This window comes from Corvus cornix, chromosome 27, assembly GCF_000738735.6.
Source record: "Corvus cornix cornix isolate S_Up_H32 chromosome 27, ASM73873v5, whole genome shotgun sequence".
In the NCBI taxonomy this organism is placed as follows: Eukaryota; Metazoa; Chordata; class Aves; order Passeriformes; family Corvidae; genus Corvus; species Corvus cornix.
In genome coordinates this window covers 2,355,339-2,368,115 of record NC_046355.1, presented here as the reverse complement: position 1 = coordinate 2,368,115, position 12,777 = coordinate 2,355,339, and the positions used below count along the sequence as shown (strand labels likewise).

The 12,777-nt window shown below is 60.8% G+C and overlaps 2 protein-coding genes across 2 annotated transcripts; one reads left to right on the top strand and one right to left on the bottom strand.

Annotated features, from left to right (window-relative positions):
• The first annotated feature begins 252 nt into the window (after nt 1–252).
• Nucleotides 253–4,577, top strand: LOC104698521 (glial fibrillary acidic protein). Its single transcript, XM_039565861.1, has 9 exons — nt 253–739; nt 1,221–1,281; nt 1,712–1,807; nt 1,875–2,036; nt 2,331–2,456; nt 2,652–2,872; nt 3,063–3,106; nt 3,766–3,851; nt 4,158–4,577. The coding sequence occupies exons 1-9, from the start codon at nt 273–275 to the stop codon at nt 4,197–4,199; spliced, it is 1,305 nt and encodes a 434-aa protein (XP_039421795.1). The 5' UTR covers nt 253–272; the 3' UTR covers nt 4,200–4,577.
• A 4,270-nt stretch (nt 4,578–8,847) lies between these two features.
• On the bottom strand, nt 8,848–12,688 carry CCDC103 (coiled-coil domain containing 103). Its single transcript, XM_039565877.1, has 3 exons — nt 12,190–12,688; nt 10,924–11,056; nt 8,848–9,434 (listed from the first exon to the last, which is right to left on the bottom strand). Exons 1-3 carry the CDS (start codon nt 12,324–12,326, stop codon nt 8,967–8,969), a joined length of 738 nt encoding a protein of 245 aa, XP_039421811.1. The 5' UTR covers nt 12,327–12,688; the 3' UTR covers nt 8,848–8,966.
• Nucleotides 12,689–12,777: the final 89 nt, after the last annotated feature.

Here is a 12,777-nt window from a genome sequence, read left to right as displayed (position 1 = left end):
CCACGGGGTGCCCGTGGCCACCGCTCTGTCCCCAGCCTGGCGCGTTCCCCAAACCCCGCAGTGCCCGGTGCGGGGGCCAGCGGTGGGCAGGGGCTGTGCCGCGGTGCCCGGGCTGGGCGCCAGGGCACAGCCACCCCGCCGGGCGCCACAGCCTGGCGCCGTGCCGGCCCGCTGGCTCCTGGCCGGGGGCCAGCTCCGGGCAGCCGGCGGGACGGGGGCTCCCGGGCTCCATAAAAACCCCCGGCCGGGCACATCGCGCCCATCCCTGCGGCATGGAGAGCCGGCGCCTGTCCTCCTACGGCCGCCGCTTCGGCCCCTCCATCCCCGTGTACCGGGTGCTCGCCGCCAGCCCCCCGGGCCGGCTCCGGGCACCCCGCAGCACCCAGCTGAGTCCCCGCCTGGGTCCCCGCCTGGGCTCGGGCAAGATGGACTTCTCGCTGGCCTCGGCGCTCAACTCGGAGTTCAGGGAGACGCGCACCAACGAGAAGGTGGAGATGATGGAGCTCAACGACCGCTTCGCCAGCTACATCGAGAAGGTGCGGCTGCTGGAGCAGCAGAACAAGGTGCTGGTGGTGGAGCTGAACCAGGCGCGGGACCAGGAGCCCTCGCGCACGGCCGACATCTACCAGGAGGAGCTGCGGGACCTGCGGCGCCGCGTGGAGCAGTTGGCCACCGCCAAGGCCCGGCTGGAGATGGAGAGAGACAACCTGGCCGAGGACCTCGGCAGCCTCCAGCAGAAGTAAGGCACTGTCCGGCTTGGGGTACCCTGGGGACCAGGGTGGCCCACTTGGGATGGGGTCAGGGTGACTACCAGGACCAAGGTGGCCACTAGAACTAAAATGGCAACAGAGACCAGGATGGACACCAGGATGGTGACCAGGATCTTTCTGGTGATGGGAACCATGGTGGTGACAAGGACCAGGGTGACCCTTGGGACCAGGATGGAGACCAGGGTGTACCCAGGGGTCACAGTGGCTACTGAGACAGGAGCAGGGTAGCCCTGGGGACCAGGGACAGGCGTGCACCAGGATTGTGATGAGAGTATGGGTGACCCCTGAGAACAGTGTGGGATGGTGAGGGGTGTGCAGGGTGGGCACACAAGCTGACCTGGGTTTGGGGGGTGCCGGTGCTGTGGGGCTGTGTCAGCCCAGGGGCTTCTGCCCATGGGCTGTGCCCAGCCATGATGCCAGATGTGCAACTGTGCCTCTGCTCCGGCACAGGCTGCAGGATGAGGTGACCCTGAGGCTGGAGGCCGAGAGCAACCTGGCTGCCTACAGGCAGGTGAGGGCAGGGGCCAGATCCTGCATCCCCCAACCTGCACCCCGGGGGCTCAGCTCCCAGCTTGGCCTCCCTGGGGAATGGGCAGGGATGGGGTAGGGATGGCCAGGGAGGTAGCAGGGACAGGAAGGGATGGACAGGGATGTAGCAGGGATGGACAGGAGCAGTAACTGAGGGACCTGTATGTGTTACAATGGGCAGGTATGGGACAGGAATGGAGCAGGGATGAATGGGGAGGGCATAGATGGACAGCTGTGGAGCAGGGATGGGCAGGAATGGCAGGAGGAGGCAGTGAGGGACTGGGATATGCTGTGATGGGCAGAGAGAGGCAGGGCTGGGTGGGAGCGGGAGGGAATGGACATGACCAGGCAGCTCAGGACAGAGCAGACCCAGTGGCCAGCTGGGACAGTCCCTCCTGTCCCCCCACGGACAGGACGTGGATAATGCTGCCTTGGCTCGCCTGGACCTGGAGCGGCGCGTGGGGACCCTGCAGGACGAGATCGCCTTCCTACGCAAGGTCCACGAGGAGGTAACCCCGCTCTGGGGCCGGGGGTCCCGGGGTTCAGGGGGCTGCCCTGACCCCCCTGTCCCCACAGGAGCTGCGGGAGCTGCAGGAGCAGCTGGCCCGGCAGCGGGTGCACGTCGAGGTGGACACGAGCAAGCCGGACCTGACGGCCGCCCTGCGTGACATCCGCAGCCAGTACGAGGCCATGGCCGCCAGCAACGTCCAGGAGACCGAGGAGTGGTACAAGTCCAAGGTGCAGTGGGAGCTGCTTGCCCCACGGATGGGTGGCCTGGCTGCCCCCTCCCAGGGTGTCACCATCTCGGGGCCGGGGTTGATCACCCAGGGGTTGGGTCGTTCTCCTCGGTGGTGTGCGGGGTTTGGGAGCTCTGCTGTCCCCGCTTGTGCCAAGCATGTTTCTCCTTGCCACGTGTTCCTGGGGCCATGTCCTTGCTGTAGAGCAGAGCAGGGTTGTGTTCCCACACTGTGTGCCACGGGAGCACAGCCCTGCCCTGTGGTCCCCCCCCATGGCACACATCCCCTGTCCCAGTTCGCGGATCTGACGGATGCGGCCGCCCGGCACGCCGAAGCCTTGAGGCTGGCAAAGCAGGAGGCCAACGAGTACCGGCGCCAGCTCCAGGCCCTCACCTGTGACCTGGAGGCTCTGAGGGGCTCGGTAGGTGACAGCCGTGGGGTGCAAGAGAGCGGACACGGCCTCAGGGAGCTGCCACCCCCAGGGGGTTCCCTGGCGGGACCACCAGCCAATGCCAGGGGTCCCCAAGGGTGGGAGATGGATGGGCACTGGGGAGAGCCCCCAGCTCCCGGGAGGAGGTGGCCATGGAGGGTGTCACGGCTCCCTGTGGCCCCCCAGAACGAGTCCCTGGAGAGGCAGCTGCGGGAGCTGGAGGAGCGCTACGCCCTGGAGACGGCCGGCTACCAGGACACGGTGGTGCGGCTGGAGGAGGACATCCGCAGCCTCAAGGAGGAGATGGCCCAGCACCTGCAGGACTATCAGGACCTGCTCAACGTCAAGCTGGCCCTCGACATCGAGATTGCCACGTACCGCAAGCTGCTGGAGGGCGAGGAGAGCAGGTGACGGCTCCATCCTGCCCCTCACCCCAGCCCAGCCATGCCCCAAACCAAGCCCAAGTCCTCGTGGTCCCTCTGGGGTGTCTGGCTGGGTTGGGGACCATCCTCCAGCCCTGCTGCCACAGCCTCAGGCAGGTGGAGCTGGGGGGCAGCAGGACCTCATGCTCTTCCCAATATTCCCGGTGCCCCACAGGATCACCATCCCTGTGCAGAGCTTCTCCAACCTGCAGATCCGAGGTGAGGCTGTGCCCACGCGTGGGAAGGGGGAGCAGGATGGTGGCACAAACAGGGGTGGTTTCTGGGGGCTCTGTGGCAGGAGATGCCACCTTGGCCACCCCTGCCCCATTCAGAGGGATCAGGAGGTTTTTCTCTGAATCTCAGGGAACCGGGGCTCCTGGGTTCTCCCAGGGTGGGGGGAGGAGGGTGCCATGGCCATGTCCCCAAGGCTGAACATGTCCCCAAGGCCAATATTGTCCCCAAGACTGATCACATCATCATGTCCTCAATGACAACCAAATCCCCAAGGCCAACTGTGTTCCTCAGTGACAACTGTGTTCCCAAGGACAACCCTGTCCCCAAGCTCAATCACATCCCAAAGCCACCTGTCCCCACGGTCAACAACATCTCCAAGGCCAGAAATGTCCCCAATTGTCCCCACAGCTCAACTGTGTCCCCAGGACTCATCAGATCCCACAGCCTGCCACATCTCCAAGGCCAACCATGTCCTTGAGGCCAATCCTGTCCCTGAGGCTGGTTGTGTCCCCAGGGCTTCTGTCTCTCATGGGTCAGGGGTTTCCAGCCCAATCCATTTCCTTTGGGCTTCTCCTCTTGAGTGTGGCTGGAAGGGCCATACCCTGGGCAGGGCGTCACTGCCTTGTCCTGCCCATGTCCCCCAGAGACCAGCCTGGACACCAAATCCGTGTCAGAAGCCCATGTGAAGAGGAGCATCGTGGTCAAAACTGTGGAGACCCGAGATGGAGAGGTGGGAAATCCTCATTTGTGTCACCCACGCTCCATCCCCACCTCCCCACAGGGTGTCCCCAGGGGACTTGCACATGGGGCCACCACCCCCGAGCCCCACGAGCAGCCCAGGCAGGGAGCCAGTGATCCCTGAGAGCACGGCATGATCCGGCTCTGGGTCATGGTAGAGCTGAGGTTGGCAGCTCATAGCGAAACTCGTCCTGTCCTTATCCCTGTCCTTGTCCCCAAGCTCGTTCAGAGCCCAGGCAGGCTCAGCCGGTGGCAGAGCCCGATCCCGGGCTGACAGTCCCTCTGCCTCCACCCCCAGGTGCTGAAGGAGTCCAAGCAGGAGCACAAGGAGGTGCCGTAGGGCGGGGGAGCCGCAGCCGCGCAGGTCCCGCCCGCTGCCGCGCAGGAGCCCCGGGCCGGGCACGGGGCAGGGAGGGACCGGTGCCGCTTCGGCGGGGGCACCTCCCTGCCGTGCACCCCTCGCCTCTCCCACCTGCCCCCGTGCCCAGAGCCCGGTGGCACCCCGGTAGGGGCTGGCAGCCAGCAGAGCACCCGTCGGAGCGGGCAGCACCCGGGGGAGTCCAGCGGGTCCGGGCGGAGCCGAGCTCCCCGCCGGGATGCTGCCGCATTCCCACGGCACGGGGTGAGCCGTTCCTGCCGCATCCTGGGTCTCCAGGGAGGGAGTCTGTCCTGTTTCGATCTCCGTGCACCGTCAGACAACACGATGGTGCCAAGAGCATCTCCCTGCATCCACTCTCTGGTCTGGGAGACCTCCCCGGATCTCCCCAGTGCACCCAGTCCCTGAGCACTCTTGGGTGGGGGGGATGCACGGTGCGAGGTACCGGCTGGAGAGGGACATTTCCCTGTCACCAAGCACTGGGTGAGCTCAGCTGGGAGGCAGGGGCAGGAAGAAGAGGAGCATGGAGAGGCAGGGGTGGAGGAAGAGGAGGGGGGTGGAGAAGCAGGATGCTCTTGGGATGGTGTCAAGGGGTGACAAAATGAGGATCAGGAGGGGTTCCTGAGGGTGCTGGGGTGTTTGGGGTGGGTTGTGGGGGCTACACAGTGGCCTCAAGGACTTCTCCTGGCACAGAGCCACGGGGCTGTCCTGATCCCACTGGGTGATTGTCACCAAGGTGTCCCCAACACTGGTGGGGAAAAAACAGACCTGAGTGGCTCGTGGTGAGGGTGACCAACGGCCCTGTGGCTGGGGAGTCCCACGCAGGTGAAAATGGACAGGAGAGGGGTGCAGAGGAGGAGGAGGAAGGTGTTGGGGCCCCTGTGAGGGTCTCACAGCACGAGGTGCCACCTGCAACCCAGGAGTGACAGGGGAGTCTCGTCACTTGGGGGTCACACTGGGAGCCAGGGGCTCTGGGGACTGGGGACTGGGGCTGCCCCAGCCAAGTCCCTGCCCTGTACAGAGCCTGAGCCCACCCCCTCCATGGGCATTCAGGATGGGATTGGAAGAAATCCCTTGTCCCTGGGCTGCATGTGGCCCTGTCCCCCACTCGTCCTCCCCCAGACCAGCACACACCCCCAGGGCCATTGCCCAGCCCGGTGCTCGCCCGCAGCTCCGTCCCCACCTTCGCCTCGGCCACTGACCACGAGCAGGACCCGCCTGATGCCACCTGACATAGGAACAATGACCCAGCAGCACTTCCCGTGCCCTGCCAGCCTTTGGGATGAGCACACAGCTGCCCTTGGGTGCCATCCCCTCGTCCCCTCTGTCCCCTCGCCCCCAGGGTCAGGCGCTGAGCAGCTTTGCTCTGACTCCAGAAACAGCACCCAGTCCCACAGCTGCCATTCCCAGGGCAGGAGGTGTTATGGGAGCCCTGGGTGGTGCCCAGGGCGGGAATGCAGGGGGATGGTGCTGGGCTGGGACACCAGGAGCAGCCTCCCTTGCTACTGAATTAATGCACTAACGCCGCCGCAGCTCGGGATGAGAATAAAGCTAATGAACACACTGAGCTTCCATGGTCGTGCCTGCATCCACCTCTCCACAGCCAGCACCGTGGGATTTGGGGATTTTGGGCAGTGGGGACCTCTGGGAGCCCAAACCAATCCTAATGTTGCAGAGGGACAGGGGGATGTGCTCAGGGCTGAGCCCTGGGGCATGGATACACTCCAGGGGCCAACACCCACGAGGGACTGAAGGGTGAGGAGAGGTGCAGGGATAACCTCCCACAGCCGGCAGTGGGGTGGGAGAGAGCCCCTTCCCGGGATGGGAACCAGGGAGCTGCTCGGGGTTCTTCACCCTCAAACCCAGCTCCTTCCCCACACAAGCCCAGGCTGCAGCTCCTGGCATTGGCTGCAGCTGTTGGGGCTGAGGGTGGATTTGGGGTCCTGCACATCATTGACACGGTTCAAGTGCCAGAGCATCGCTGGGACCCTCCGTGCCCTCCTGGACAGAGGGATTTTTGTTGAAATCCTCAAGCCACATTCTCAGAAAAAGGAGATGAGCCTGGAGGGCAGATCCTGCTCCGTGCTGAGGATGAAGTGTCACCGAAACCCTGCAGAGATGTCACCACCTTTGGGGGATGTTCGAGACAACTTTGTCAGGCACAGACATCAACTCCCAAATCTGCGCTGAGTCGGGTGAGTTAAAAACACCCTGAAAGCAGCCATTTCTGAAGAAAATCACCAGATTAATTTGAAAAATATTTTTTCCTTCAAAAGTAAAGAAAAATACTTAAACAAAAATTTAAAGGTTTGCTCCAGCTGAGGAGCTCAAAAGGAACACTCAAGGGTTTGGGACACACAGTTCTCAACAAGGAAAACAAGGCAAAAAAGGGTGAGAAAAGCAAGTATTAATTGGATCAAAATAGTTTGGTGGATGTTTTTAGCAGCCTCTTAGAAAAACAGCTAATAAATCACTGGTGCGGATGAAGAACTCTACAGAGTTTGGCCAGAACATCTTGCACCAGTTCCAAGTTTTCTTTTGAAAAGGACTTTATTGAGCTTTAACCCCCACTGCCAACCAGCGGCAGAGCCAGGAACAAATCCTGGTGCTGTGAAATCCCACCTGGAGCAAACCCTGGCTGTGTCAAACCCTGCCTGTCCCTACTGAGCTGTGCCAGCACAGTGAGTTTCCCACACCAGTCCTTGCTGTCCCACTCCGGCCCCGAGGGGAGGCAGAGCGGGGACTTGGCAGTGTTTGACTGCTGGTGGCCAGAACATCGGGAATTTCCAATGAGAGGATGGTCCGGGGTGTTGGGGAAGATGAAACAGGAAAGCCAGGCGACATCGAAATGAAAGCCACTTTTGAAATACCAAATCTTAGTTACTGAACAACTGGAAAACAATGGTATGGCCGACTGAAGGTAATCCCCTCTTGATTGAACAATACCCTCTGCTTGCAGGCAGGTCCAAGGGTCAGAGCAGACCCTACTAGCTCAGCAGAAGGGGTCCAAAGAGTAGTTTTTAGAAGTTAAGATGTAACACTCTATGGTAATATAAGAACTCTTATAGGCTGTATGTAAATGCTATAGGATTTGTATCTTGTATTAGATTGGTTAGTGACAATTAGAATATTCAGTACAGAAGATGATTTATTGTATTGTAACCAAGACTTCACCATTCCACTCTTACACACTCTTACTACTTCTTCTTCACTCTCCTCTCTTGCTCTCTCTCTCTCTCTCTCTCTTACCCGCTTACTCTCTTGCTCTCTTGGGCCTGCTCAGAGCTGCAGCTGGCAGCTCTAAGCAGTGCCCCTATACCCACGCCCTTTGCAATAAACCCCATGTGTCCCAAGATCTGACTTCAGAGATCTCTCATCCCCGTCCGTCCCGACCGTCCGACCCACACCAAAGCTCCTACAGTCTGGCGCCCATCGTGATTGCCGAACCCCCCAAAGCACCTACACCGGGGTGTCTGAGTGCCCCGTGGGGAGTGTGCTCCAGCCTGGACGGGTTCCTGGGCACCTGCCAGCAGCGGCCGGCATGGGCAAGGATGATGATGATGATGATGATGATGACAATGATGCTCATGTTTGCTCCCTGTGGACCCTGCCTGGATGCCCATGCAGGTGAGGATGAAGATGATGATGACGAAGCTCATGTTTGCTCTCCACAGACCCTGACTGAGTGCCCACATGGGCAAGGATGATGATGATGAAGGTGATGATGATGATGATACCCATGTTTGCTCCCTTCCTGGATGCCCACATGGGTGAGGATGAAGATGATGATGATGATGAAGCTCATCACAGACCCTGCCTGGCCCCTCAGCTCAGCTCTTGGCAGCTCAGGTCACACCATGACCTGGCTGACCTGGAAAGGGTCCCGGTGGCCCTCACGGCCCCATCCTGTCACCATTCAATCTCTGCTCTAATGCATTTCTCCCAAGTTTTCCCACCAAGCCCCAGAGATTTTGCCTTTCCCAAGAGGTGGGGATGCAGCAGGCTGCTCCCAGCCCTGACATCCTCACACTGAGCTTTGGACCACTCAAGCAATGTGCCTGTTGCCACCAGAGCTGTGACTGTTGTGCCAGGGCTGTTCTAGCATCAAAATCCTCCATCCCGACCTTGAGTAACTCCAGGATCTTCTTTTGTTGAAATCTCCAGCCCTCAGCTGCCCTCAGTGTGCAAAGGCAGGAGGAATGGCAGCACAGCAGAGTGCAGGGACACACATGTCCCCTCAAGTGGTGCCCCAAAGCCCAGTATTCCCATGCCAGGCCTTGGAGCTGAACCTGGATGCTGCCATCAGGTGCCTGGTGGTTTCTCCAGGGCAGGTGGGAGTAGGTGGTTCCAGTCTGCTGGGGTGACTCTGCTGTTTGCTGCACGGGGTTTGGGAAAAAAATGGACCTGACAGTTGTCACTGTCATCGATTACATCTCCTAAATCCCCTCAGTGACCATGGACAGGGGTGGAAGAGGGAAGGGACTATCTGGGTTTGGGTTCTCCTTCAAAACTGCCACCCAATGTTTTCTTTCCCTCTGTTTTCTCCTTATCCTAGAGACTCTCCCGTACCCATCCGTGAGGACACCCTGCTCAGAGATCACAGCACCACAGCTTGGGAGCTAAATTTTATTTGTGCAGAACTTGTGCTCTGGGTGATGCCAAAGGCAAGCTTTGAGTTTCTTATGAGCCTCTTTTACCCTGTTTCTGCTCAATCCTGGTGCTCCTGCTCCCTCAACTGACCTGGTAACACTTCATCAGCTCCACCACTGTCCTCTCCTCCTCGGTTTCCTTTTCCAAGAGGGTCTCCACGGGATGGGCTTCTCCCCCTGCCTCATAGCTGGCCGGGCTGCCTGGCTGGCCAGCAGCCTGACAATCCCTGCTCTGCAGCTTCCTGAACAAATCCCGGCTGCTCTCCTTCTCCGGCTGGCTCAGGAGAGCCACGTTCAGCCCGAAGCGCTTGGTGCCCACCAGGCTCTGTAGGATCTGAAGGATGGCAGCTCTGTCTCCAGGACGGATGTTCTCTGCCAGCACTGTGAGGAATTCCCCCAGGAGGCCAAAGCCCACATCAGCCTGGAAGATCCTGCCCAAGGCCTCCCCTCCGAGCTCCAGCAAAAACTGGTATTTCTCTGTCCCACTTTTCAAGCATCTGCGCCAATCTCTGTGAAATTCCGCGGCGGTTGTGGGCAGCTGATCCAGCTCCTGAAGGAGAAAGGAGTCACTCAGCTCCTTTTGGTTTTTTCCCTCTTGAAGACTTTGATCCCCTCCCCCTGATCAGCCCATGGACAGTCGAGATGTTTTTACCAGGGGCTTGGGCAGCAAAAGGAGCTGCTGAGGGGGAAAACAGGAAGACAAGGAAATACCAGGTGCCTTGAGCCCCGATAAACCAGGGAACTCCAGGGGGAAAAGGGAAGTGTGGATGAGATGTGACACCCACTGTGAACACAGATGGCCGTGGAGTGCCCCAACCCCAGCCAGAGTCAGACCCTCTGCCCAGCCTGGATCCACCAGCACTGCCTGGGAAGGGATCTCGTGGAGATGGGGGCAGGGCAGGGAACACTCTGAGCACTGAGAGACAAACCCGGGCAGTGGCAGAGGAAAGGTGGGCGATGCAAACCCCAGAAAATGTGCAGATGCCCTGTACCTGTCTGGTACCACCCGGCTGGTGGGACTGTGGCAGAGCAGAGGCTGAGAGCTGAGCTCCAAGTGGCATTCCCAGATAAAGGAAATCCCATTTTATACCAGCTCTAATTAACTGCTGAGCCCATCCCTGCTGGATCACTGATTCACAAGCTGAAGGAGGAGGCAAATGTGCAGCTTTTCTATAGCCAGGGAACAAGGCAAAGGGACATCAGCTGGGGCTGAGCACAGCAGGAAAAGCTCTGGAGATCTGAGCCTGGTGCTGATGGGACTGGGAGCAGGATTTGCCTGGGGAGATCATTGCTCAGTCCAAGGAAACACAACGCTACCCAGGAGACTTGCAAAAGATCCTGTAATAAACACAGGTCAATGAAATCCAACATCATAAACAATCCATGGGATTGTTTATAAGGCAATCCATGAAACTGCATTATCATGGGAAACATCCACGGGAAACATCCGGTGACCAGGACACTCCAGCATGGACAGAGCCCACGGCAGGGCAGGACTGAGGTGACTCCAATCACAAATGACCCGGACAGAAAACGTCCTGTCCTTGTTTCCCACCACTGAGGGACTCAGTGAGCTCGTCAGGCAGCAGGATTAACCCAGCCCAGCCCTTTTCCATGATCACTAAACCATGGGCAAAGCACCAGCTGTGCTCAGGGAATCTCTGCAGCCAGAGGCTGTTCCAGGGAAGATCCTGGTGCACAGCCCTGGCCCTGGGTCCCAGGCTGCAGCTGCTGGGAGCTGCTCCCAGCCAGGAGGGACGGCTCCCCCAGGCTGTTCCTGGCCACCATGGGAGGCACTGGGAGCTCTGGGTCCAGGGTGTGCAGCCAGGCCTCCATTCCCACAGGGATGGAGCAGACTCTTCCTGAAGGGGCCCAGCCTCACCCTGTGCTGATCCAAACCCTGATATTCCAGGGGCCCGGGAGGGCTGGCTCACCCCCAGAGTGAGTCCTGGGTAACCCTTGCATTCCAATTAACACCCAGATGATTCCCAAGTCATTTCCAGATGTGGACGAGGCCCTGGCAGCCTCTCCCTCCTCACCTGTGGGATCTCCACAGCGCAGGCGGGCACTGCCTCGGCCGGGGCTGCACAGGGATTCCACAGCACATTCCTCCTCTGTCCCAGCCTGTCCTTCTTCTCCAGAGGCTTCAGGTGTGAGGCCAGCACAATCTCCCTACAGGGAACAGGGACAGGAAGGACACGTGGCAAGAGAGAACACTTTGGGGCTTCAAGCTGCTTCTCTGAGGCAATTTCTGACTTTGGGCTGTATGGATCATCCTGAGGGGCTGGACAGGCTGCAGGAGCAGGCCCTTACCAACACAAGGATAAACCAGCCTAAAATCCCTCAGGGATCCCATCACAGGGACTGGCAAGATGTCTGGGGGAGAAGCCACTTGAAAGTGTTTTCCTGCTTCTCAGGGATCAGGTGGCATGGCTGAGTGAGACAGATGTGAATCCATGAATGGAATTTGATCTGGTCCCAGAATGTCTCCCAAGTGTGGTCAAAGTCCTGGATCTGCCTGTGGATCCTGGATGTCAATGGACAGGAAGTCCCCAGATGGATCTATAGGGGATCCAGGGCTTGGGTGGGCATTCGGCGTCCCAGACAGATCTGCAGATGGACCCTGGGCTCTGGTGAACACTGGGAGTCCCCAGATGGATCCATAGGGAATCCAGGAGTTTGGAGGGCACTGGGAGTTCCTGGCATTGCCCCCGTGGAGCAGCCCTGCCATCCCAACCTGCTCACAACCCCCTGGACAGAGCAGTGACAGCACTGGGAGCAGGAACGGGCTGGGAAGGGCACAGGGACACGTCACCCTCCGCTTCTGCACTCCCAGCACGGCCGGGGGGGGTGTGGGGAGAGGCGGGGGCTGGGGGTGGGAATGGGAAGAGGTGACAGTGTCCTGGAGAAGGGACAGTGTTCTGGGGAGGGGACAGTGCCATTCCACTGCTGGCCACAGCCGGGCCACCGCAGGGACCGGCCACAGAGCAGGGACAGATCTCAGCCCCCACGGGGCCACCTGAGGAGTTTTGGGACAAATCTCAACCACGGCCGAGCGTCCGCGCCTGCGGGCTCTGTCCTCGGAGCCGGGGCTGTCCCGGGCATCCCGAGGCCGTTCCAGGGATCCCGAAGCTGCTGCCCCTCGAGTCCCCCATCATCAGTGCTCGGGCCATCAGCTCCAGCCCCTCCCGGGGCAGCTCCGAGCTCAGACCCTGAGGGGTTCCGGAGCCCCAAACGAGTTCCCGGCTCCTCCCGAGCCCGGACGGCCCCGCCGGCCCCCTCGGGCCAGTCCCCGAGCCCCGGACCTGAACTGGCCGTAGTCAGGGACGCCCTGGCGCACCGCCCGCAGCTTGGCCTCGCCCTCCCGCTGCCGCCGCTCGTCCTCCGCCAGCGCCGCCCGCAGCTCCCGCTCCAGCGCCGCGAGCGCTGCGGCCGGATCCATCCCCGGGGCGCGGGACCCCTCCTGTCGGGACAGCCCTGCCGGCGATGGCTTCGAGGACCCCACTTCTGTCACAACAGCGCTGCCAGGACCGGCCCAACAACCCCGATCTTATCGTGACAGTCCTGCCTTGCAGACTCCCACTGTGACAGCCTAAAGGCCACGCACGTGGACGGCAACTGGGAACCTCTCCCCTATCGCGAAGCGCCCCCAGGCCCTGACACACCGCTGGCCCCGGAGCCCCTAGCTCTGTCGCGACAGCCCCGCTGGGTGACGAGCAGCTCCGCCCGCAGGGCCGCTCTCTCTATCGCGACAGTCCCGACCCTGCCACGGCCGCGCTCCCACTGCCGGAGCGCCGGGGCCGCGCGAAGGCCCCGGGCTGCCCCCGCCGCGCCTGACGGCCCCGCCTGCCCGGCCCTGCAGCCCCGCGCTGACCCGCCCGGCCCGCGGCCCC

Coding starts and splice junctions, on each gene's coding strand:
- LOC104698521 (XM_039565861.1), top strand. CDS start 273: ATGGAGAGCCGGCGCCTGTCCTCCTACGGCCGCCGCTTCGGCCCCTCC. Junction 1,808..1,874: donor TACGCAAGGTCCACGAGGAG/GTAACCCCGCTC, acceptor CTGTCCCCACAG/GAGCTGCGGGAGCTGCAGGA. Junction 3,107..3,765: donor CTCCAACCTGCAGATCCGAG/GTGAGGCTGTGC, acceptor CATGTCCCCCAG/AGACCAGCCTGGACACCAAA.
- CCDC103 (XM_039565877.1), bottom strand. CDS start 12,326: ATGGATCCGGCCGCAGCGCTCGCGGCGCTGGAGCGGGAGCTGCGGGCG. Junction 11,057..12,189: donor CCTGACTACGGCCAGTTCAG/GTCCGGGGCTCG, acceptor TGTTCCCTGTAG/GGAGATTGTGCTGGCCTCAC. Junction 9,435..10,923: donor GCGCTGTGGAGATCCCACAG/GTGAGGAGGGAG, acceptor TTTCTCCTTCAG/GAGCTGGATCAGCTGCCCAC.